The sequence below is a fragment of the Phyllostomus discolor genome, chromosome 4 (genome assembly GCF_004126475.2).
Source record: "Phyllostomus discolor isolate MPI-MPIP mPhyDis1 chromosome 4, mPhyDis1.pri.v3, whole genome shotgun sequence".
Lineage (NCBI taxonomy): Eukaryota > Metazoa > Chordata > Mammalia > Chiroptera > Phyllostomidae > Phyllostomus > Phyllostomus discolor.
The window spans coordinates 45619080-45645062 of NC_040906.2; the positions used below are offsets into that span (position 1 = coordinate 45619080).

General features: G+C 39.0%; 1 protein-coding gene across 1 annotated transcript in view; it reads left to right on the plus strand.

Annotated features, from left to right (window-relative positions):
- Positions 1-25983, plus strand: part of TTN (titin) — a 270387-nt gene that overhangs the window by 175202 nt on the left and 69202 nt on the right. The window contains 57 exon segments of the mRNA XM_036023238.1: positions 3-281; positions 370-778; positions 883-1007; positions 1110-1376; positions 2145-2414; positions 2503-2805; positions 2900-3084; positions 3086-3203; positions 3465-3652; positions 3741-3855; positions 3962-4246; positions 4346-4497; positions 5196-5343; positions 5497-5582; positions 5585-5656; positions 5658-5674; positions 5989-6110; positions 6223-6387; positions 6390-6499; positions 6501-6510; positions 6880-7094; positions 7096-7177; positions 7300-7486; positions 7942-8057; positions 8148-8426; positions 8429-8446; positions 8632-8931; positions 9025-9130; positions 9234-9430; positions 9516-9821; positions 9919-10197; positions 10779-11078; positions 11174-11476; positions 11590-11952; positions 12257-12559; positions 12695-12994; positions 13498-13794; positions 13901-14185; positions 14279-14504; positions 14506-14543; positions 14546-14569; positions 16112-16411; positions 16531-16839; positions 16924-17114; positions 17870-18299; positions 19616-19924; positions 20058-20206; positions 20297-20329; positions 20446-20575; positions 20664-20963; positions 21057-21374; positions 22600-22896; positions 23005-23304; positions 23393-23707; positions 23796-23944; positions 24590-24740; positions 24827-25108. Of these exon segments, the coding sequence (XP_035879131.1) occupies positions 3-281; positions 370-778; positions 883-1007; positions 1110-1376; positions 2145-2414; positions 2503-2805; positions 2900-3084; positions 3086-3203; positions 3465-3652; positions 3741-3855; positions 3962-4246; positions 4346-4497; positions 5196-5343; positions 5497-5582; positions 5585-5656; positions 5658-5674; positions 5989-6110; positions 6223-6387; positions 6390-6499; positions 6501-6510; positions 6880-7094; positions 7096-7177; positions 7300-7486; positions 7942-8057; positions 8148-8426; positions 8429-8446; positions 8632-8931; positions 9025-9130; positions 9234-9430; positions 9516-9821; positions 9919-10197; positions 10779-11078; positions 11174-11476; positions 11590-11952; positions 12257-12559; positions 12695-12994; positions 13498-13794; positions 13901-14185; positions 14279-14504; positions 14506-14543; positions 14546-14569; positions 16112-16411; positions 16531-16839; positions 16924-17114; positions 17870-18299; positions 19616-19924; positions 20058-20206; positions 20297-20329; positions 20446-20575; positions 20664-20963; positions 21057-21374; positions 22600-22896; positions 23005-23304; positions 23393-23707; positions 23796-23944; positions 24590-24740; positions 24827-25108 (11913 nt within the window).

Below are 25983 nucleotides of genomic sequence, written 5' to 3' on the forward strand. Positions count from 1 at the left end.
AGAAAAACTCAAGATCATAGTTCCTCTTAAGGACACTCGTGTGAAAGAACAACAAGAAGTTGTCTTCAACTGTGAAGTCAATACTGAAGGTGCAAAAGCCAAATGGTTCAAGAATGAAGAAGCCATATTCGATAGTTCAAAATACATCATTCTCCAGAAAGACCTGGTCTACACCCTCCGAATTAGAGATGCACGATTAGATGATCAAGCCAACTATAATGTGTCCCTGACCAATCATAGAGGTGAAAATGTTAAGAGTGCAGCCAATCTCGTAGTGGAAGGTAAGTCACTTACATGGCATTAGAGATTTCTGAAATCAGTTTCTATTATGAAAACAATTAAAAACAACACTATTCTTCCTTACAACAGAGGAAGACCTCAGGATTGTTGAGCCTCTTAAAGATATTGAAACAATGGAAAAGAAATCTGTCACATTCTGGTGCAAGGTGAATCGTCTGAATGTAACACTGAAGTGGACCAAAAATGGAGAGGAAGTGGCTTTTGACAACCGTGTCCTATATAGAATTGATAAATATAAGCACTCTCTAATCATTAAAGACTGCGGCTTCCCAGATGAGGGTGAATACATTGTCACCGCTGGACAAGATAAATCTGTGGCTGAGCTTCTCATCATAGAAGCTCCTACAGAGTTCGTGGAGCACTTGGAAGACCAGACAGTCACCGAGTTCGATGATGCTGTCTTCTCCTGCCAGCTGTCCAGAGAGAAAGCAAATGTGAAATGGTACCGAAATGGGAGAGAAATCAAAGAAGGCAAAAAGTAAGCGAAAGCTTCTTCAGCTCTATCCCTGTAGCTATACATACATTTTTGACAATTTAGTGGTGATTGTGCAAGCTAACCAATAATTCCACCCTTCCTTTTAGATACAAATTTGAAAAAGATGGAAGCATACACAGACTCATTATAAAAGATTGCAGGCTGGAGGATGAATGTGAATATGCTTGTGGAGTAGAAGACAGGAGGTCACGAGCAAGGCTTTTTGTGGAAGGCATGTATTAAGTGAAAGAACAATTTGAATATTTGTATCAGTTTTAAAAAGCCGTTAATCCAAGTACAAACATATTTGTATTCATTTCACCTTTCTTTTCAGAAATCCCTGTCGAGATCATCAGGCCTCCCCAAGATATTCTCGAAGCCCCTGGTGCTGATGTTATCTTTTTAGCTGAGCTCAACAAAGATAAGGTGGAAGTTCAGTGGCTGAGAAATAACATGATTGTTGTCCAGGGTGACAAACACCAGATGATGAGTGAAGGCAAGATACACCGGCTGCAGATTTGCGATATTAGGCCTCGTGACCAGGGTGAATACAGATTTATTGCCAAAGATAAAGAAGCCAGAGCTAAGCTTGAACTGGCAGGTAAGTCCCTTTCTTTCATCTTCAAATATCCTCACACTACCACAGATACTGTGTCAATTTCAGATTTCACAGTTGATTAGTAAGATAGCCCTGAGAAAGCCCTTTGTTTCTGGTAAGCCCTACCCATACACTAACTATTCCCATTTCTCTTACAACCAAGTGTCCTCAGTGAGAGGAACTGATAGCACTCCTCTTTATGTGCCTGAACCTTGAGCAGTTCCTGGCACGTGGCGGCTGTTTGTTAATTCCTGGGATTGACCTAGCACCCTTAGCGTCTTCCCAGAAAACCCAAACCTGGCGATAGCTTGATTCTCTTCTGCTTTCCAAACCACTGTGGGGCCTCTTAGGTCTGTTTCATCTTGACCTAAGCTTCCAAGCCACCTTCATTGGTCATCATTATGAAAAAGCCATTAGTGTACATAAGAAAAAGTTTGTCTGTTTATTTTGAACTAAGTGTGAGGTGCCCACTTTATCTTTAAAAAAAAAAAATGGAAAACATGTTTTGTACTATATTTAGTCCTCTGTTGTTATTTTGGCAAAAAAGGGAGATTTTATGGTTTTATAGTATCTTTGATTCTCTATTCTGCAGTCTACTAATTTATAATATGAGAACCAAACTCAGTTAGTGTGCTCTGCTGTAAAGTTCCTATGATAGACGTCTAGGTCATGTAATCAGTATTTGCTAACATACACATAGTAAAGAAGCCATGGTTTCACCAGACTATAATAAATAACTCAAACACATTCACATGCTATTTTTCTCACTAGCTGCACCTAAAATCAAGACAGCTGATCAAGACCTTGTGGTAGATGTCGGCCAGCCTCTGACGATGGTGGTGCCCTATGATGCCTACCCCAAGGCAGAAGCTGAGTGGTTTAAAGAAAATGAAGCTCTGTCATCAAAAACTGTTGATACTACAGCTGAACAAACTTCTTTCAGAATTTTAGAAGCCAAGACAGGAGACAAAGGAAGATATAAAATTGTGCTTCAGAACAAACACGGAAAAGCAGAAGCATTCATCAATTTAAAAGTTATTGGTAAGCCTTTGAGTCACTTGGACTTCATTGGCAAAACACAACTAAAAGCATGGTAACACATTAAAAAAAACTTATATGTGAATTTCAGATGTTCCCGGGCCAGTACGTAACCTAGAAGTGACAGACACATTTGACGGTGAAGTGAGCCTCGCCTGGGAAGAACCATTAACTGATGGTGGAAGCAAAATCATAGGTTATGTTGTGGAAAGGCGTGATGTCAAGAGAAAGACCTGGGTTCTGGCCACTGACCGTGCAGACAGTTGCGAGTTTACTGTCACTGGACTACAGAAAGGAGGAGTGGAGTATCTGTTCCGTGTGAGTGCCAGAAACAGAGTTGGCACTGGTGAACCAGTGGAAACTGACAATCCTGTAGAAGCAAGGAGCAAATATGGTAAGAATTTTTTAATAAATTACAAACTAGCTTATCTTTGCTTTTATCCCCGATATAACCCAAAGCCCATGTTTTCTTCTGTGGTGAAATCCAGATGTTCCAGGCCCTCCTCTGAATGTAACCATCACTGATGTGAATAGATTTGGTGTCTCACTGAAATGGGAACCACCAGAGTATGATGGAGGTGCTGAGATTACAAACTATGTCATCGAACTAAGGGATAAGACTTCTATCAGATGGGACACTGCCATGACAGTGTTAGCTGAAGACCTATCAGCCAACTGTCACTGATGTGGTGGAAGGACAGGAGTACAGTTTCCGGGTCAGAGCCCAGAACCGAATTGGAGTTGGAAAACCAAGTGCAGCCACACCCTTCGTGAAAGTTGCTAATCCAATTGGTAAGCCCATCAAAAAAGAAGGAGTAGCTCCTTCAAGAAATCTAAAAATTAAGCCTACAATTAAATTAAATTGAATTAAAGTTAATGAAAAGGCAGAACATCAGAAAATATCTGAAAATTGCAAAAATGCAGACAGTATCTACTACTTTAATTTAATGGATTCAGTAAACCTGATATTTTAATCAGGATTATCGAAATTATAGCATTGTCTTAATAAAGTATCGCTGAATTAAATGGTACACTCCAACTCTTCCACTGCAGAGAGACCAAGTCCTCCTGTGAACCTAAATTCCTCCGATCAGACTCAGTCATCAGTTCAGCTCACATGGGAACCTCCTCTGGAAGATGGAGGAAGCCCAATCTTGGGTTATATCATAGAACGACGCGAAGAAGGAAAAGATCACTGGATTCGTTGCAATATGAAACCTGTCCCTGAACTGACCTACAAGGTAGGGCATTTGCACCTAAAAACAGTATTTGGTGTATGACCATGGACTTAAATGCATGTTTTTTACAAATATTGATTCATAATTTTAGGTTACTGGATTACAAAAAGGAAATAAATATTTATACCGAGTCTCTGCACAAAATGAAGCTGGTGTCTCAGATCCATCTGAAATTCTTGGCCCTCTAACTGCTGATGATGCTTTTGGTAAATGGATATTTTGTTTTTAGATTTGGAAACAGCACGTGGGTACTTTGGGGTACTAGGGACTTAACTATAGTACTGGAAACTCATTAATTTTTCTTCTTGATAGTTGAACCAACAATGGATTTAAGTGCATTTAAAGATGGTCTGGAAATTATTGTCCCGAATCCTATCAAGATCCTGGTTCCAAGTACAGGCTACCCAAGGCCAACAGCAACCTGGTCTGTAGGAGATAGAGCACTAGAAGAAGGGGATCGTGTGAAAATGAAAACCTTATCTGCCTATGCTGAACTTGTCATTTCTCCAAGTGAACGTCCAGACAAGGGTGTTTATACACTAAAACTGGAAAATCGGGTGAAGGCAATTTCTGGGGAAATTGATGTCAATGTAATTGGTAAGGAACTAAACTTTCATTATCTAAAGTGGCTTGATGGTATTAACAAACATTGGCTCAAACTATTAATAATAATGACTTTTAATTGCGTTCATTCAGCTCGCCCAGGTGCACCCAAAGAACTGAAATTTGGTGACATAACCAAGGACTCAGTCCATTTGACTTGGGAACCACCAGATGATGATGGAGGAAGTCCATTAACTGGGTATCTTGTTGAAAAGCGAGAAGTCAGCCGGAAAACATGGACTAAAGTGAGTTTTCAGTAGCGATGCACCATATCCTAAAGAGAGTGAGGAAATCCCAGAATTCTGGGGAGCCATGCAAAATTTATATGTTTTTACTTTTACCTTGCTTGAAAATGCTTTTTCAAATGCATTGATGCTAATGCTTCCTGAGATAGTTCAACCAAGATTTAACTGCCTCATTCTGTGAGTCCTGCCAAATTTTCAACTAGGTTTGTTTAAAAAACACACACACACACACACACACACCATAACTAATTACTTGGTGCCTGGTAAGTGCCCTGCATGTCCCTATTAAGCTATAAGTCGTCCTAAGGACATTAAGTGCTTGACTCCCTGGTGTTCATACTTCTTCTCAGTCTGCTAGATTACCTTAGTTGGTCTAACCTGCCAATTTTTTCTCCTCAGTTTATACTCATTACTATTTTTTACCTTGATTTAAAATCATATTTCTAATAACCAAGCTGGTAGAAAAAATCAGCACCTTATATGCGATGAGGCATAGTCTTCTACAGACTATGAAACAGATTCACCGCATATTAAGAGTCAAAAATTTGGAGTTGTACTTTGTAATTCTTCCCTAATGTGAAATGAACCTTAGCATTCAAAACAACTTCCATTTATATCCCTGCTCATGGTAAAAAATCTTTTAACTTGGGCGAAGGGTTTTGGGGACACAACTAATTAACTGTATTTCTTTGTCCCAGGTTATGGATTTTGTGACTGACTTAGAATTTACAGTTCCTGATCTTGTTCAAGGAAAAGAATATTTATTCAAAGTCTGTGCTCGTAACAAGTGTGGGCCTGGAGAACCTGCATACGTTGATGAACCCGTAAATATGTCAGCTCCTGCAAGTGAGTACTTTCTTGATTTCTCACCTCGCCTCTTGTTGCCTGTTTTTGCCTCTGGACCTAGAGTTGAAGTCATGGGGGAAAGGCACAAGTTGGCAGTAGGAAGATTCCATGGATGGCCTGTCTAAGAGTGACTCTCTCTTTAAAATGTTATAGCGGTACCTGACCCACCAGAGAATGTGAAATGGAGAGATCGCACAGCCAAGAGCATCTTCCTCACATGGGATCCGCCTAAATACGAGTTGGTGGTTCACGTATCAAAGGATATATATTGAAAATGTCCACGTGGTTTGATCGATGGGTTGCCTGTGGGGAAGCCAGTAGCAGAAACAAAGTATGTTTTTAATTATTTTGCACATGAACAAAGTTTGCTGCTTACTAAAAAGTGAGCTTCCCTTTGGTAAAAATCTAAATGTTAGGTTTCTTTTTTGTTGCCAACTTCCCCATTATGCCTGTGTAATTTTCTAAAGTGCTACTGCTGGACATATCCCCTACTCCAATCTCCATTAGTTGCAATATTGAAGCAATCCAGAATTAATTTAAATGATACCATTATATGAGGGTATGGATTATGGAGATATGTGACTACTACACAGTCAGACAGATTATATGCACTATGGCAAAATGTCCTACTTTGTTTTCTGACAGAATGGAAGTAACAGGCCGTGAAGAAGGCAAATGGTATGCCTACCGTGTTAAGGCCGTGAACAGGATGGGTCCCAGCAAGCCAAGCAAACCCACAGATGAAATCCAGGCTGTGGACACGCAGGGTATTTATTTTTGTTTTTGTTTTTTATTGTTGTTGTTGTTGTATCAATGAGCCCTCTGACTTGACTTCTGCTTGAACTTGCTAACATGGTAATAATCTTTTTTCTAATTCAGAGGCCCCAGAATTTTCCTCGACGTGAAGCTTCCTTGCCGGTCTTACCGTAAAAGCAGGAACTAAGATTGAACTTCCTGCCACCGTAACTGGAAAACCTGAACCCAAAATAACTTGGACAAAGGCTGATACACTTCTGAAGCCAGACCAAAGAATCACCATTGAAAATGTCCTAAGAAATCCACAGTGACTATCGTCGATAGCAAGAGAAGCGATACAGGCACCTACATCATCGAGGCTGTGAACGTGTGTGGTCGGGCCACGGCGGTGGTAGAAGTGAAACGTCCTAGGTGAGGCAGGCTCTCGTTTTAAAAATAGGCCAACTTGTTGCAGCTACCTTTTAAAATAAGACATGTTTTTAAATGCCTTAGGGGTAGGGAGAAAATACAGGTAACTATAATTGAACAAACAATAAAACAATGTTTTTAAAAAGTCAAAAAAATATGGTTAATATAAATTTAAATAGTTAAATTTTAATTAGGATTGTTTTTTTCTCCTAGTACAAGAGCTATCTTGGGAATGTTGCATGTAAATTAGAGAAAAATGTGTACCTTGCTGTTTTAAATGGAATGCTGTATAAAAATCTATCAAGTAAACCAGGTCTAATATTGTAAATAAATAAATAATGTCTTGTTTGCCATGTGTCATGTCATCTGCAGATAAACCCGGACCACCAGCTGCTTTTGACATCACAGAAGTGACCAACGAGTCATGTCTTCTAACATGGAACCCCCCTCGAGACGATGGTGGGTCTAAAATCACAAACTATGTTGTGGAGAGAAAAGCGACAGACAGTGAAGTGTGGCACAAGCTCTCCTCAACCGTCAAGGATACAAACTTTAAAGCAACCAAATTAACACCCAATAAAGAATACCCTCTTCAGAGTTGCTGCAGAAAACATGTACGGTGTTGGTGAGCCAGTTCAGGCCTCTCCAATCATAGCCAAATTTCAATTTGGTAAGTTTCTCTTATTCAGTTGGAAAGAAAAAGAAAAAGAAAAGGATGCTTGTGTCTAACTTGGATTTAGGTGTCATATTTATATATAGAACACATAACACAAATCATGATCCTGTCTATAGATCCACCGGGACCTCCAACTCGCCTAGAACCTTCTGATATCACTAAAGATGCTGTAACTCTCACGTGGAGTGAGCCAGACGATGATGGCGGCAGCCCAATCACTGGCTACTGGGTTGAAAAATTGGATCCTGATACTGATAAATGGGTCAGATGCAATAAGATGCCAGTAAAAGACACAACGTACAGGTAGGCCCCAAACCTCCACCAGGATGTTTGAAACTGTGACAGCGTATGCAAATTTTCTTTCTTTAATATTCCTTTTGATATTACTCTAAAACTTTAATTATTTTACTTATATTTCCTAGTAACACATAATTTCAAAAACAATATGAGTTCTAACTAGAGACACATTTCTTAATTTACTAAAAAATATTAACTTTCTGGAAGTCTCAAAGTATTTGGTCTTCCAACATTTTATACTAATGATCATTATTACAGTATTATAATTAGGTTGGTGTATTTAGCCAAATCTAAAGTGTGCAACAGTTAAAAAACAATTTTAAATTTATATTGGAATATTTTCAGTTAAATTTCCAAATAACTTAGTCACACATTAAATAAATTAGCCTCTCTTATGTAAAATAAACAGAGGTTTCTGCTTCTCATCATGGTATTCAACTGGCACTTTGTTCTTAATTCAGAGTGAAAGGTCTCACCAATAAGAAGAAATACAGATTCCGTGTGTTGGCCGAAAATCTTGCTGGACCTGGAAAACCAAGTAGATCGACTGAGCCAATCTTAATAAAGGATCCTATAGGTATTACTTATATAGTTTATGTGATTCTTTTGAAGCTTATGTTATCTCCTTTTTGACAAACCCAAATAATTCCATTTCGTTGGCTTGCAGATCCTCCATGGCCTCCTGGAAAACCAACTGTGAAAGATATAGGCAAAACATCATTAGTATTGAATTGGACAAAGCCAGAACATGATGGAGGGGCAAAGATTGAGTCTTATGTCATTGAAATGCTAAAGACTGGAACAGATGACTGGGTCCGAGTGGCCGAAGGAGTTCCCACCACGCAGCACTTGCTCCCGGGGCTCATGGAAGGGCAGGAATACTCCTTCCGAGTTAGAGCTGTGAACAAGGCTGGGGAAAGTGAACCCAGCGAACCCAGCGACCCTGTGCTTGTCGGGAGAAACTATGTGAGTCATTCTTAATGTTTTCATATGCAAATTATTCTAAAGCATATCTGAGAACTGTAAAATGAGAAAATATAAGAAACTCATTACTATATGATTGCTATATGATTTCCTCATGATGACTAGAGAATTTAGTGAAAACAACATTGGACAATAAAAAAATAATTTTTTTTCTTATTCTTCTTCAGATCCTCCATCACCACCTCGCTGGCTTGAAGTTATTAATATCACAAAAAATACAGCAGACCTAAAGTGGACAGTTCCTGAGAAAGATGGAGGATCCCCCATCACCAACTACATCGTGGAAAAGAGAGACGTGAGGAGGAAAGGCTGGCAAACAGTAGACACAACTGTCAAGGACACCAAGTGCACAGTAACCCCACTGACAGAGGGCGCTTTATATGTATTCCGAGTTGCTGCAGAAAATGCCATAGGACAAAGTGACTACTGTGAAATTGAGGACTCTGTCCTGGCCAAAGACACCTTTAGTATGCTTTCTAATTCAATCTTTATGACACCATTTGTAGTGGGTCACCACTGTTCCCTCCGGTTTCTCTAACCACTGAATATGTTGTTTTCAGCCACCCCTGGACCACCCTATGCTCTGACAGTTGTCGATGTGACAAAACGACATGTGGACCTGAAGTGGGAACCACCTAAAAATGATGGTGGAAGACCAATACAGAGGTAGAATTTTAATTAATGCATAAAGAATAATTTACAAATGGCTGAAAATTCTTCACTTTGTGTTTTCTATTAATGCTGACAAAATGCTTTGTCATTTCAATAGATATATCATTGAGAAGAAAGAGAAGTTGGGTACCCGTTGGGTGAAAGCTGGAAAGACCTCAGGACCCGACTGTAACTTCAGAGTAACTGATGTCATTGAAGGCACAGAAGTCCAGTTTCAGGTCCGGGCAGAAAATGAAGCTGGAGTTGGTCACCCAAGTGAACCCACAGAAATCCTGTCTATTGAAGATCCAACAAGTAAGGAGTGCTGACTCTGCAAAGAATGTTGTCTAGAACCTGGTGATGATGTTGTGGATGTGAATGTTGAACTTTCTTTTTTCAGGTCCTCCTTCACCTCCCCTTGACCTGCACGTGACCGATGCTGGAAGAAAGCACATTGCCATTGCGTGGAAGCCTCCAGAGAAAAATGGTGGAAGTCCTATTATAGGATACCATGTTGAAATGTGCCCAGTAGGCACTGAGAAATGGATGCGAGTTAATTCTCGCCCCATCAAAGACCTGAAATTCAAGGTCGAAGAAGGTGTTGTTCCTGACAAGGAGTACGTTCTCCGAGTGCGGGCTGTCAATGCTGTCGGTGTCAGCGAACCTTCTGAAATCTCTGAAAATGTGGTTGCCAAAGACCCAGACTGTAAGAACATGGTTTCTTCTGTAATTAATAAAACAGACTTTCCTCATGCATTGCACTTTGACATACTTTTTACCCTCTTTTGGATTATATCTTGCAGGCCAGCCAACAATTGATCTGGAGACTCACGACATTGTTGTTATTGAAGGTGAAAAATTAAGCATTCCTGTTCCCTTCAGAGCCGTCCCAGTTCCAACTGTTAGTTGGCATAAAGATGGCAAAGAAGTTAAAGAAAGTGATCGATTAACAATGAAGAGTGATCACATCTCTGCACACCTTGAAGTTCCCAAGAGTGTCCATGCAGATGCTGGAGTTTACACCATTACACTGGAGAACAAGCTCGGCTCAGCAACTGCCTCAATCAATGTCAAAGTCATAGGTAAGCATTCTTTGATAAAACACCAGACATTCTACGTGTTAGGAAAAGTAGTTAATTTTATGGTATTAGTATAATTTGTTTCATGAGTTGGCCATTTGTAAACTAAATGTCCTTTTAGATTATTTCTAACAATAAGAGAAGCAAAGCAATTCTAAAGAGATGAAATCAGTAGTTAAACTCTGATTAGACTAAATTACTTCTGCATGTGAGTTACTAATTTAAATAAAAGATATACTCAAAGAAGTATAAAATAACCACTATTCCTTTATTAATTATATTTGCATTTTTTTCTATAGTTTTCAACCGGGGGGGTAACATTCTGACCCCACTCCCCCTGCACACATGATTGGTCTTTGGAAATTTGGGGGCTCTTTTTCTTGGAACAAAGATTCAGGGAGAGCTACTGACATTTAGTAGTTGGGGGGCCAAGGTTATTAAATGGCCTGTAGTGTAAGGGGCACTCCTGCGCATCATAGATTGTCCCACCTGAAGTGTGAATAGTCCCACTTACAGAAAGAGTATACTAGGAATATGCTGACTTTTCAAATTACAATAGTAATTATAAATTTTATTTCTAACAGGCCTACCTGGGCCATGCAAAGATATTAAAGCAAGTGATGTGACCAAGAGTTCTTGTAAATTAACCTGGGAACCTCCAGAATATGATGGTGGAAGCCCAATTCTTCATTACGTCCTGGAACGCAGAGAGGCTGGGAGGAGGACATATATACCAGTCATGTCTGGTGAGAATAAACTGTCTTGGACTGTAAAAGATCTCATACCAAATGGTGAATACTTCTTCCGAGTTAAAGCTGTCAACAAGATTGGTGGAGGCGAATACATTGAACTGAAAAATCCAGTCATTGCTCAAGATCCAAAGCGTAAGTTTGGGCCTGAATGTGATATAGCTAGGAATTAATGTGCAATTATTTAAGGAGATGGATTTCCCTATGTTAATTTTTCTCTTGTGCTTCAGAACCCCCTGATCCACCTATAGATGTTGAGGTTCATAACCCAACAGCTGAGGCAATGACTATTACATGGAAGCCACCTTTGTATGATGGAGGGAGCAAGATAATGGGCTACATCATAGAGAAGATTGCTAAGGGTGAAGAAAGGTGGAGGCGATGCAATGAACACCTGGTACCGGTCCTGACCTATACAGCAAAAGGACTTGAAGAGGGAAAGGAATACCAATTCCGAGTGCGAGCAGAAAATGCTGCTGGCATTGGGGAACCTTCTCGGGCCACCCCTCCAACCAAAGCTGTAGATCCTATTGGTAAGTTTTGTTTAATGGGGGTGGTATTTTCTTATTATAAAATAAAGGAGAATCATATTTTGCCAGATATTTGCATCAGAACAGAAAGTAATTGTTGTTTTTAATCATTACAGATGCCCCAAAAGTCATTATGAGAACAAGCCTAGAAGTGAAACAAGGAGATGAAATAGTACTTGATGCAACAATTTCTGGGTCACCTTACCCAACTATCACATGGCTAAAGGATGAAAATGTTATTACACCAGAGGAAATTAAGAAGCGAGTAGCACCCACGGTTAGGAAGAAGAGGGGTGAAGTTCAAGAAGAAGAACCTTTTGTCCTGTCTCTCACAGAGCGTTTGAGTATCAACAATAGTGTAAAAGGGGAATCTCAGTTACGTGTCCGGGATTCTCTTCGACCTGACCATGGCCTGTATATGATCAAAGCTGAAAATGACCATGGTGTTGCAAAAGCTCCTTGTACTGTCATTGTGCTAGGTAAGTGGTTAGAGTTTTTTACTAAAACTCTATGTCAGAGTTTTAGTAAAACAAACATAAAAAGTTTTGGGGGGCAGTTAAGATAAATGGGAAATAGCTTCAGCAAAGTGTCCTTTGTCTTGTCTTTTCCTCCTAGCTAGGTGAAAGAAATCAACCTTTGGTATTCATCAACTAATGTGACACAGAGATAGAAAGGTGTAGAAAAAGCCAAAAATCATGTCAAAGGAACATAGTGATGTTTGTATTCTCTGCTGTAAATGTTTCTACACAAATTGTTAATCACTACTCTCTTTTGGAATATTAGATACACCAGGACCACCAATCAACTTTGTGTTTGAAGATATCAGAAAGACTTCAGTCCTCTGCAAATGGGAACCACCACTAGATGATGGTGGCAGTGAAATTATAAACTACACTTTGGAAAAGAAAGATAAGGCAAAACCTGACTCAGAATGGATTACTATCACTTCAACACTCAGACACTGCAAATATTCAGTGACAAAACTGATTGAAGGGAAAGAGTACCTCTTCCGTGTAAGAGCAGAGAATAGGTTTGGGCCTGGACCCCCTTGTGTTTCAAAGCCTCTTACAGCTAAAGATCCATTTGGTAAGGTTCCTTGAGCATCTAAATTTTGCCTTTTTACCATATGCATTGGTATATACATTATCACAGCTTGAAATTTGCATTTTGATAGCATGCTAGGAAATTAATTCAAATATGCTATTTTTTAAAAAAAATCAGAGCCACCTGATGCACCTGATAAGCCCATTGTGGAAGATGTTACCAGCAACAGTATGCTAGTGAAGTGGAATGAACCGAAGGATAATGGAAGCCCCATCTTGGGTTACTGGCTTGAAAAACGTGAGGTTAATAGTACACACTGGACTCGTGTCAACAGAAGCCTTCTGAATTCTTTGAAGACCAATGTAGAAGGCCTTTTAGAAGGACTCACCTATGTCTTCCGAGTATGTGCTGAAAATGCAGCTGGGCCTGGAAAGTTCAGCCCCCCTTCAGATCCCAAAACAGCACGCGATCCAATCTGTAAGTGATTTCTTCCAAAGAAAGTGGGGTACAGCATGGCGATGGTAATTCATAATACTCTGTTATATACTTGAGAGTGGTTAAGATGGCAAATCTTAAATCATATCACTCCAAAAATGGTAATTATGTGAGGGGATTCTCTTTCCACCACATTTTAAACCCTCATGAGGCAAAATGACTAACCTTTTATGGTAATGATTTCACAATATATACAGGTATCAAATCATCAGGTTGTATCCCTTAAGTCTATATGTGTTACATGTCAATGATATTATGTAAAGCTGGAAAAATCAAATGAAATACTAGCAATGACTGTGGACACATATGCTGAGGTTACAGTGTAAAGTTTTAAACATCTGTCTATACAGCTTAAAAGTTTCATAAAACAGTCTTTACCCATATTACATGCAATGTACCATGAAAAAAAAAAACAGGATAGGTAAGCTACTGTGCATTTTAAAACCGCCAGTGAGTTTTGATTTGTGTATCTGCATTCATTCTAGCCCCTCCTGGCCCACCTGTGCCCAGAGTTGCTGACACAAGCTCCACCACCATTGAGCTGGAATGGGAACCCCCCGCCTTCAATGGCGGTGGGGAAATCATTGGCTACTTTGTCGATAAGCAGCTGGTTGGCACCAATGAGTGGTCCCGCTGCACAGAGAAGATGATCAAGGTCCGCCAGTACACTGTCAAAGAGATCCGAGAGGGCGCCGATTACAAACTTCGAGTGAGTGCCGTCAATGCTGCAGGTGAAGGGCCGCCTGGAGAAACCGGACCTGTCACTGTGGCTGAGCCACAAGGTACTTCAAAGTCATATAATAAAGATTACGGCTATTTTCCCAATAAGGGAAAATAATTTTTTTTTCATCTTTCTTGGGCCGATGTATGATTGTGCTCTTCCAACAGAGCCTCCCACTGTGGAACTGGAAGTTTCTGCTACGGCTGGAATACAATTAATGGCTGGAAAGACTCTCAGAATTCCAGCTGTGGTAACAGGCCGTCCAGTGCCTACAAGAGTGTGGACCATAGAGGAAGGAGAGCTGGATAAAGACCGTGTTGTGATAGAGAATGTTGGCCCCAAATCCGAACTAATCATCAAGGAAGCATTGAGAAAAGACCATGGCAGATACGTGATCACAGCCACCAACAGCTGCGGTTCCAAATCTGCAGCAATCAGGGTAGAGGTTTTTGGTAAGGAATGTCACATGGATTTTTTATAGGGTTTTTTTCCTCAGTGATATTATCTTATTACATTGATATTTTGGTGGTTGTTTTATTTTTCAGATGTCCCCGGTCCAGTTCTTGACTTAAAACCCGTTGTAACAAACAGAAAGATGTGTCTGCTGAACTGGTCTGACCCAGAAGATGATGGGGGCAGTGATATCACAGGCTTTATTATTGAGAGAAAAGATGCCAAGATGCACACCTGGAGACAACCAATAGAGACGGACAGGTCTAAATGTGACATCACAGGTCTCCTTGAGGGACAAGAGTATAGTTCCGAGTGATTGCCAGAACAATTTTGGCTGTGGCCCTCCTGTGGAAATAGGACAATTCTTGCAGTTGATCCACTAGGTAAAGAGATGTTTTCATTATATTTATAAAGTAAATACTGTTTGTTTCTGGTTGTTACATTTATTCATTGAGACTTACAGCTTCAAACTCCCAACAGTCCCACGATCTAAGCTAGAGAATAATAAGAAAGGTAAATGAAATAACTACTAGCAACTTAAAGAATACCATATTTGCTATGACTTCAATATAATTTTTGGCTCATTGTAATTTTTACATAAAACCAACGGTTCTTGTACTAAAAAACCTGAATCTACTGGAGCTAGCAATAACCTAAAAGTAGTTTAGAAAATATTTTATCTTTACAATAGAATGCACTGAAGTAATTAATCCAATAGCCCAGTAGTTAAAGAGAGTTCATTGCTTTTGAAAGGCTACAGAACAGATACTGCCTTAAGATAAATGTCTCATTCTTCCTTTTGACCTCAAGTAGTCCCCACTCAGAAGGATATGGAGGCCCCAAACCAGAAAGAGTCATCAGAGAATAAAACCAATCAAAGGAAACCTCCTTGACCAATATGAACAAATATGTAACCCTAACATTGTACACACTGGTAATACACACAAACATACCATCCAGGGAAACAAAGTCTTTGAGGATAACCTGTTCCCTAAGAGACCTAGGGAGTTCTTTCTCCACCACCACCACTACCCACAAAAGAAACAAAATTATATCCTGCAACACTGACTGTAACAGTTCATCTCAGAATTTTCACTACAGCTGGAATTGAACAGATCTGGCTTCTACTACAAAAATGCTTCTAGATGCAATAATAGCCAATAAGAATGGATTGAGTCTAGTTTCACCATTCAAAGCTTATTCTTTTGGTTTCATGCTTCAGGACACCAAGCTATAACACCATTACATAAATTCTCTTTCCACCACATTTTAAACCCACATGAGGCAACATGACGCACAGGATGTTGAGTAGACATATGCATTGTCTGTTAGTAAAAGAGTACTTTGCTCTCAGTTGGTCATCCAAGGCAAAACTTCACAGGTTTGTTCTCCTAGTTCATTAAGATTGGGAGTTTCCCCAATGGCATAGGTAAAATATCTAAAATACTAAGTATTTTAAAAAGTAGACATGCCTCTCCATTTATTTTTAATTAATAATCTTGATGCTAAAGTTTACTAAGAAAAATTCTGCCTATATAACCCTGGCTGGTGTGGCTCAGTATTGAGTGCCGGCCTGGGAACCACAGGGTCGCTAGTTTGATTCCAGTCAGGACACATGCCAGGTTTGCGAGTCAGATACCCAGTAGGGGTTGTGCAAGAGGCAACCACACATTGATGTTTCTGTCCCTCTCTCTCTCTCCCTTCTCCTCTGTCTAAAAATAAAATAAATAAAATCATTTTTAAAAATCTGCCTATATGAATATCTCCAATTCTGGTAACAGATGTTTTGAGAAAGATTTTAAAGATAGATGTTATCAAGATTAGGCCAAACAGGAGCCCATTTTCACATAATTAATTTGAAGTAAAATATTTTTTATATGAATATTTACTTCATGTTTTTCATTCTAACTTGCTTCTGGTTAAAGGTCCTCCAACATCTCCTGAGCGGCTCACATATACAGAGAGAACAAAGTCCACTATCACACTTGACTGGAAGGAGCCACGCAGCGACGGTGGCAGCCCCATCCAGGGCTACATCATTGAGAAACGGCGTCACGACAAACCTGACTTTGAAAGAGTTAACACACGGCTCTGCCCAACCACATCTTTTGTGGTTGAAAATCTTGATGAACATCAAATGTATGAGTTCCGTGTCAAAGCTGTCAATGCGTGTGGTGAAAGTGAACCATCCCTGCCTCTTAATGTGGTCATACAAGATGACGAAGGTGTGGAATCTGAACATCATAATAATTTTAGTGCAATTTACAGTGTTGCTTTTATCTCACAGGTTGAGCAAACATCCTTATGGCTTTCCTATTTTTTTCTCTTTCCTATCTTCTCTCAGTACCCCCAACTATTAAATTGCGCCTGTCTGTTAGAGGAGACACTATCAAGGTTAAGGCAGGAGAACCTGTTAATATACCTGCAGATGTGACAGGCCTTCCAATGCCTAAGATTGAGTGGTCCAAGAATGATACTGTGATTGAAAAACCCACTGATGCACTGACGATAACCAAGGAAGAAGTATCTCGAAGTGAGGCAAAGACTGAGCTCAGCATTCCCAAAGCTGTTCGGGAGGACAAAGGAACTTACACAATTACAGCTTCCAATCGCCTTGGCACAGTCTTCCGAAATGTTCATGTTGAAGTTTATGGTAAGTAACACGCTTTCCTATATCAAAACAAAACCCAGTGTCTGTTGAAGAACTGCCTTCTCAGTCTCCTCTGTTCCTTTCCAGATCGTCCGTCCCCACCAAGAAATCTTGCTGTTACTGATATTAAAGCTGACTCTTGCTACTTGACATGGGAGGCCCCTCTAGACAATGGTGGCAGTGAAATCACCCATTATGTCATCGACAAGCGCGACGCAAGTAGGAAGAAATCTGAATGGGAGGAAGTCACCAACACTGCTGTGGAGAAGAGATATGGGGTAAATTCTTTTAGACATTTTCTTATACACATTAAAAAAAAAAAAAAAAAAACAAAAAAAAAAAAAAAAAAAAAAAAAAAAAAAAAAAAAAAACAAAAGGGCAAAGTTGAATGAACACCATTCTAGCATAACCTTGGAATTTAATGATTAAACTCAAAACCACACACAAAAAGTTTCACTGTAGTTTTTAGCACCATGCACATAGGCCAGTCAGTAAGTATAATTATTTGAGATACAGGGTCTCTTGTACTTGAGATATCCACTATTAGCTACAATAAATTAACATATTCTCATTTTAAAATGAAGTATCACTGAATGGATAATTCTGCTTTTAAATCTCTTACATTTCTGTATGTCAAATGATTTCATTTATTAAAGTTAAAAGTTTCATACTTAGATTATCAGAAGTATATATGCATATGTATGTAAATACACACACTACATATGACTGTATATGATTATATACAACCACATATATACTTACATGCACAAACATAAAATCATATAGTTTTAAAACTCTTGGATTAAAGCTAGCATTTTTATGAGGAATTCCAATAATAATGGAATGAGGTCATTCCAATAAGAATGACCTTTCTCCATGTTAGAGTCTACATATTTTTAAAGTATATATTTTTTAAAATTTATATATTTATTTCATTTTATAGTCTTCCCTACCAAAATAACTATTCTTAAAATAAATGAAAATCAACGTAAGTATATTCTTTCTAAGAAGTTACTCTTCACCTGATTTCTAGATCTGGAAACTTATCCCCAATGGTCAGTATGAGTTCCGAGTTAGGGCAGTGAACAAATATGGAACCAGTGATGAGTGCAAAACAGATAAGGTGGTCATTCAAGATCCTTATCGCCTCCCTGGACCTCCGGGAAAACCAAAAGTTTTGGAGCGCACCAAAGGGTCGATGCTGGTGAGCTGGACTCCTCCTCTGGACAATGGTGGCTCTCCAATTACTGGCTACTGGCTGGAGAAGAGAGAAGAGGGTGGTGTCTACTGGTCCCGTGTTAGCCGAGCACCCATAACCAAAGTGGGATTTAAAGGCCTGGAATTTAATGTTCCCCGTTTGATCGAAGGCGTTAAATACCAGTTCAGAGCAATGGCAATCAACGCTGTGGGAATTGGCCCTCCCAGTGAACCATCAGATCCAGCTGTGGCAGGAGATCCCATATGTAAGTATGCTTCCATTTCTGGAATTTGTAAAGGGCAAAGCCACTAAATGGATAATTCTGCTTTTAGATTTCTTGCATTTTTCTATGCCAAATTATTTCATTTATTAAAGTTAAAAGTTTCATACTTAGATTATCAGAAGTCACATATGTATGCATGTGTGTATATACAAACACTACACATAACTGTATATGTACACTTACACACAAATACATATATACACACACAAACATAAAATCATATAGTTTTAAACCCCTTAGGTTAAACCTAGTATTTTTATGAGAAATCCCAATAATAATTATCTGGAACTGTGAGCTCCTCTTTACTCCCATACCTTAGCAAAGCCCTATCTCATTAGATACTGTGGAAATTTATCCCCTTCACTAAACAGTCAGAGCCTCCAGTAGGGGTTTTTTAAGAAAAACAAAATGTTGTTAACTTTTCTGTAATATTTATTGAGCAAAAGTATAAAATTCTCAAGCACAGTGAGGTCAAATAAAAGAAAAAATACTTCTGAAATATCTATGAGCAGGTAAGTTCAAAAATTAAAACACCATGGCCTTAATGTTTAATTGTATTTACTGCATAATATATCTGATTAGATTCTCTGCAGCAAAAAAAATAGTTCTTTGTTATAAAGAAGACTTTATGTACTCTAAGTTCTCTATGGATCCTATGTATAAAATGAAGTAGTAGCCATTCGTTCACTCAGCAAGCTAGTACTGAACATGCACTGTGTGCAAGGAACGGTGTTAGGCCCTGGAGAGGGAAGAGCTATGGTTAAAAAGGTGGAGTAAAAGAATTTCTGTAATTGTAAGTCACTGTCGGAAATGTAAAGGATTATGAGGTGATTTGATCGTCATAGACAATGACTGTATAGGACATTAAGAATAGTGCTCGAAAGTTTACCAGCTAATGATGAGATCATTTTTAATTTTAATTTTATGGTGAAATAAATTAAGTTTTTCAGTAGAGAATACTGCAGAGTCTCGTTGAAGGGATCTCAAAAGTAAAATAGCTGTTCACCAGTCATGTGTAAATAGAATACAGATCTATCTAGAGATAGCAAGTAGTCTTTCTAATCCCAGTGAGTCATTTACTTCCTTTGTTTCTGCAGTAATCCTAAAAGAAAATAGACTATTTCTTGTTTTTCTCTTTTCTAGAAGATGACTTATTTTTTTGGCATTCCTATTTTAATATTCTTATAGATTGAAAATAAAATAATGATCATGTATAGTAAAATATTACTATGGTATATAAATCTAGCATTCCATATCAACTGTAAAACTTTATTTATTTATTTATTTGTTTTCACTAGATCCACCTGGGCCACCATCTTGCCCAGAGGTGAAAGACAAAACAAAGTCAAGCATCTCCTTAGCATGGAAACCTCCAGCCAAAGATGGTGGCAGTCCAATCAAAGGATACATCGTAGAAATGCAAGAAGAAGGCACTACTGACTGGAAAAGAGTAAATGAACCAGATAAACTTCTAACTGCCTGTGAATGTGTGGTGCCGAATTTGCAAGAACTCAAAAAGTACAGATTCAGAGTGAAAGCTGTCAATGAAGCTGGTGAATCTGAACCCAGTGACACAACTGGAGAGATCCCTGCTACTGATATCCTAGGTACTGGCCCTTATTCCACTGATGGACTCATCTTTGGATCTTATTATGAGATTGATGAATTTACTGAAGATATGTCAATTACTGTTTTGAATAAGGTGAGCTAAATCCTGTTGTATTTTTCATGGTGTTACAGAGGCACCAGAAGTTCACATTGACATTGGTGCACTGGACTGTCTGATTTGTCAAGCTGGCTCGCAGATTAGGATTCCTGCCGTCATCAAGGGGCGCCCAACACCAAAATCATCTTGGGAATTTGATGGAAAGGCAAAGAAGGCGATGAAGGTAAGACAATTACAATTCTCTGTGTCTCCCACTAAATCACTCAAAGGAATATTTATTTATACTGCAACTGACCATCTTCTTTTCTAACAGGATGGAGTTCATGATATCCCAGAAGATGCACAGGTAAAAAAAAATTAAAATGATTCATGACCTAGTTGACTTCAATACTGCTATTATTTCATTCAGTATATAACTAGTGTGTTTGTTTGTTTGTTTGTTTGTTTGTTTGTTTTGTACAGCTGGAGACTGCTGAAAACTCATCAGTAATTATTATTCCAGAGTGTAAACGATCTCACACAGGCAAATACAGCATCACAGCCAAGAATAAAGCAGGACAAAAGACTGCAAGTTGCAGAGTTAAAGTCATGGGTAAGAAAAAGTTTAAAAATGACTATGGAATAGGAACAAATTATTTTTAAAGAGTGACAAGACTTACATTGTGATATGCATTCAACAGATGTACCAGGGCCACCCAAAGATCTGAAAGTCAGTGACGTCACGAGAGGCAGCTGCAGACTTACCTGGAAGATGCCAGATGATGACGGAGGAGATAGGATCAAGGGCTATGTAATCGAGAAGAAGACTATTGATGGGAAAGCCTGGACTAAAGTCAATCCAAACTGCGGAAGCACCTCATTCGTGGTTCCTGATCTCATCTCTGAACAGCAATATTTCTTCCGCGTACGTGCAGAAAACCGTTTTGGTATTGGCGCACCTGTGGAAACCATTCAGAGGACTACTGCCAGAGATCCAATATGTAAGTTTTTAAACCTACAATTAAAAGAGCATCTCTAACTTGAAAAATAGAGTTATGAAGAATCCTTAATACTTCCTTTAACTATTTTTAAAGATCCTCCTGATCCTCCTATTAAACTCAAGATTGGCCTCATAACAAAGAACACAGTACACCTGTCATGGAAACCCCCAAAGAATGATGGAGGCTCCCCTGTCACCCACTATCTTGTTGAGTGCCTTGCATGGGACCCTACTGGAAAGAAGAAAGAAGCATGGAGACAGTGCAATAGGCGTGATGTGGAAGAACTGGAATTTACCGTGGAAGACCTCATTGAGGGTGGTGAATATGAATTCAGAGTCAAAGCTGTCAACGCTGCAGGAGTCAGCAAACCTTCAGCCACTGTTGGCCCTGTGATTGTCAAAGACCAGACATGTGAGTACCAGCATATTGGTACAGAACATCCTCTTTGTGAACGTCTCTCTAGATATTTAGTAATAGTCCAAAGTAAAAAGAGATACTGTGTTTTTCGGACTATAAGATGCACTTTATGCCCCAAATTTGGAAGGAAATGGGGGTGCATCTTATAATCCAAATGTAGCTTACCTGGCTTACTGTGTGCGGGCGAGGCAGCAGTGGAGCGGGGTCACAGGAGGCAGGAGCAAGGTCGCTGCTGCATTTTCCTCCTAAATTGGGGCAGTGGGGGCATGTGTCTTACAGTCTGAAAAATACAGTAGATCTATACATCCAGAAGCTGCAATAGGTTGAGTGTGAACATGGACATATTACTCAATCACGCATCCCCTCAACTTTCACAGAATTATCATATTTCCTTACATATTATCTTTTCCTTACTTAAGTAAGATGATGTTTGGAATTTCCTTAAGAAAATTTATCTCCATACATGCTGTTTTACTTATCAGAAATCAAAGTGCTTCCTCTGCACACTCCTCAAAAGGGGCAAAAAATAACCATTCATTTGCTCAGCAACTGCCAAGAACCATATATCTTCACAATCAAGTTTCTTTTTCTCTCCTTGAGAAAAAGGCACATTACTTTCAACAGATGAAATATGCACACAAATATAGGAATAATTCTTCCTCTAATTATTGTTACCATCACTAGTGCTGTATATTTGTTCAGTTCTCTCTTCTAAACTTAGCAGGGCTCTAGTCACAACCCTCTTTGCACACTCTTAGATTAAATTTATGGAAAATGGAAATTTGCTTTGACTCTACTAAAAGTTATATTTCTTCAAAGGGGAATTCATCTCAGAATCAACATGGTAGGTCCCTCATAACTGCATAAATACTAAAGGGAGTATCATAAAAGAACTCCTATGCCTAAGCTACTACAATTTGCACTTCTCTCTGCCCTTTTTCAATATCTACATGCATAATGATGTCAGGTAAGTGAGAGACAACAGCTGTACATAACCACACAGAAAGAAAGGATGGTCACCACCTGTACCTGTTCCCACGTTGATATAAATTAGTGGAAGACAGATCTATTCTTTATATTGGGCTGGGCTACAGACCCTGCCTATCACAGACCCCACCTATCATAGACCCCAATAGCTTTACAGTCATGTGAATTCTATTTTCTATCCTTTAGTGCTTTATGTTCCTAATGACAATTTTTTTTGTTTTTAATAATCTAGGCCCACCATCAATTGAGCTAAAAGAATTCATGGAGGTTGAAGAAGGAACTGATGTTAGCATCGTGGCCAAAATTAAAGGGGTGCCATTCCCAACACTCACCTGGTTTAAAGCTCCTCCAAAGAAGCCTGATAATAAGGAACCTGTTATCTATGACACCCATATCAACAAACTGGTGGTAGATGATGCTTGCACCTTAGTTATTCCACAATCTCGCAGGAGTGACACTGCCTTATATACGATCACAGCTGTGAATAATCTGGGAACAGCATCAAAGGAGATGAGACTGAATGTCCTTGGTAAAGACTGCATGGTTTTATGAAAACTACATGTTTTTCTGTTCATAATATAATGTTTGGCTTTAAAATCATTCCACTAATAAAGTTTGCTTTCTTAAACCATTTTAGGTCGTCCTGGCCCTCCAGTGGGACCAATAAAGTTCGAATCTGTTTCAGCAGACCAAATGACAATATCTTGGCTTCCACCTAAAGATGACGGTGGGTCTAAGATTACAAATTATGTAATTGAGAAAAGAGAAGCTAATAGGAAGACATGGGTGCGTGTCTCCAGTGAACCTAAAGAGTGCACATACACCATTCCCAAACTGCTAGAAGGCCATGAATACGTATTCCGAATCATGGCCCAGAATAAATACGGCATCGGGGAACCTCTTGACAGTGAACCTGAAACAGCAAGAAACCTTTTCTGTAAGTAGGACATGTTACACATACAAAGTCATTCTTATTTGTGTTTTTCATAATTTCTTATAAATCAATGTGATTTTTTTCCCCACAGCTGTCCCCGGAGCACCCGATAAACCAACAGTCAGCAGTGTGACCCGTAACTCCATGACTGTCAACTGGGAAGAGCCAGAATATGACGGAGGCTCACCTGTGACCGGATACTGGCTGGAAATGAAAGACACCACTTCAAAGAGATGGAAGAGAGTTAACAGAGATCCTATCAAAGCCATGACTTTGGGGGTTTCTTATAAAGTGACTGGTCTTATCGAAGGTTCTGATTATCAGTTCCGGGTATATGCAATCAATGCTGCTGGCGTGGGCCCAGCAAGCCTGCCATCAGACCCAGTGACCGCTAGAGATCCGATTGGTAAGCCTTGAAACAACTTCTTTTATTTATTTTTTTCCAAAGTGCCATGGAAAAGTCAAGAATACTAACATACACTGGTTCTTTCCAGCCCCTCCTGGTCCTCCGTTTCCCCAAGTCACAGACTGGACCAAGTCATCTGCAGATCTGGAGTGGTCTCCCCCACTAAAAGATGGTGGATCCAAAGTAACTGGATACATAGTTGAATATAAAGAAGAAGGAAAAGAAGAATGGGAAAAGGTAATTAACACCTGCATTATAGAATTTACTATGAATGAACTAATAAAGTAGTTGTTATTCTCAATCCCATTAACGTCTATCTGTATTTTTTGGATTAAGAAATCAGAAAAATACCTCTGGGTGGTGTGGCTCAGCTAGCTCAAATGTCATCCCGTAAACTGAAGGGCCATGCATTTGATTCCCCATTAGGGCACATATGGGAGACAACCAATCGATGTTTCTCTCACACCACTGTTTCTCTCTCTCTCTCTCTGGAATAAAAGTAGAAAGAAAGAAATCATAAAAATAACAAGATTGTAACTGAATCCAAACATCTATAATGTCAAAAATCTAATGAAAAGCTAAGCCACATTATTGTTAATTTATCTTTTGGTTATAAATCCTGAAAAGGTAAAATAAGTGAATAATACAGTCCTTTTTTTTTCAATCATGTGACAATAGTTTTAAGACATAATTCCTGACAAGATAGTCCAAGGTTTTAGATTAGTTCAGTTCCCACCTGTCATACCTGAGTCCCAAAACTTAAACTGACAACAATTTTCCCAAAGACAGTTAGATATGTCATTGGTTATACTTTAGAAAGCCATAGAAACAAGTAGCTACCAAGAACTGTGGTAATGAAAAATGCTTGTGATTTTTCCCTAGGCTAAAGATAAAGAAGTGAGAGGAACAAAACTCGTTGTGGCAGGATTAAAAGAAGGAGCATTCTACAGATTCAGAGTTAGAGCAGTCAACATTGCAGGCATTGGAGAGCCTGGAGAAGTCACAGATGCCATTGAAATGAAGGATAGGATTGGTAACTCATACTTCCATTTTTTTGTAGAAATTTATGTTTTGGATTGGAACTGCAAATCGCATTTATCATGTTCCATTGTTTTCCAGTGTTACCTGATCTTCAGCTAGATGCCAGTGTCAGGGACAGAATTGTGGTCCACGCTGGAGCGGTAATCCGGATCATTGCCTATGTGTCTGGGAAACCTCCTCCCACCGTCACCTGGAACATGAATGAAAAAGCATTACCTCCAGAAGCCAACATTGAGACCACAGCCATTAGCTCATCCATGGTCATCAAGAATTGCCAAAGGAGCCACCAAGGTGTCTATTCTCTTCTCGCCAAAAATGAAGGGGGAGAAAGGAAGAAGACAATTATCGTTGATGTATTAGGTAAATATTTTCAATTTGTCCACGCAACTTCAAGATAATGTTTTTATTTCATCTACAACAAAGCTATGATAAAATAAAACTGTTACAAATATTTTGGAAAATAAGAAAAATCACCCACAATGCCATTGACCACTCCCTCTTTGTATTTTTTAAAAAAAATTCCTCCTTGCTTTTTTATCCAATACCTATTTTATACAGTTGTACTCATACTATAAAGATTTGTATGTTGACTTTTTATATAACATGCCATATAAGCATTTACTATGCTATTATATAGCTTTCACAAAAGCAACTTTCCTGCAAATGTACATGGATATTTCAGTCTGCTAGGGTTGACCATTTGCACATCATGGATTGTACCCTTTTTTGCTAATTATCACAGTACTGCAAAAAATCCCTTAGAAGATTTTCCATATTCTAATTGAAGAGAAGCATCATGTGCTGTTATCAATATTGCATTTCTAGTCACTGAATATAGAGTGGAACGCCACAAAGCTTTTTCATACTTCTCGCTGGCTGCTTTATTCCAGTAATTTGCTCAGAAAATGAAGCCCTCCCACCCAGATTTCTCTCTCAGCATGTCTCTAGGCACAACTGTACTCCAAGCAGCCAGTTTTAATGTGAAAATAACTAGTTCTCTATTGAACATAATTAATGTTATGAAAACATTATGGTTTCATTAGTGAAAATGGCATATGGAAAACTATCTCACTGAGCAATAATTCTACAAGATTTTATTTCTTTTTTTTTAAGATTTTATTTATTTATTTTTAAAGAGAGGGAAAGGGAAAGAGAAAGAGGGAGGAAAACATCAATGTGTGGTTGCCACTCATGCACCCCTACTGCGGACCTGGCCTGAAATCCAGGCATGTGCC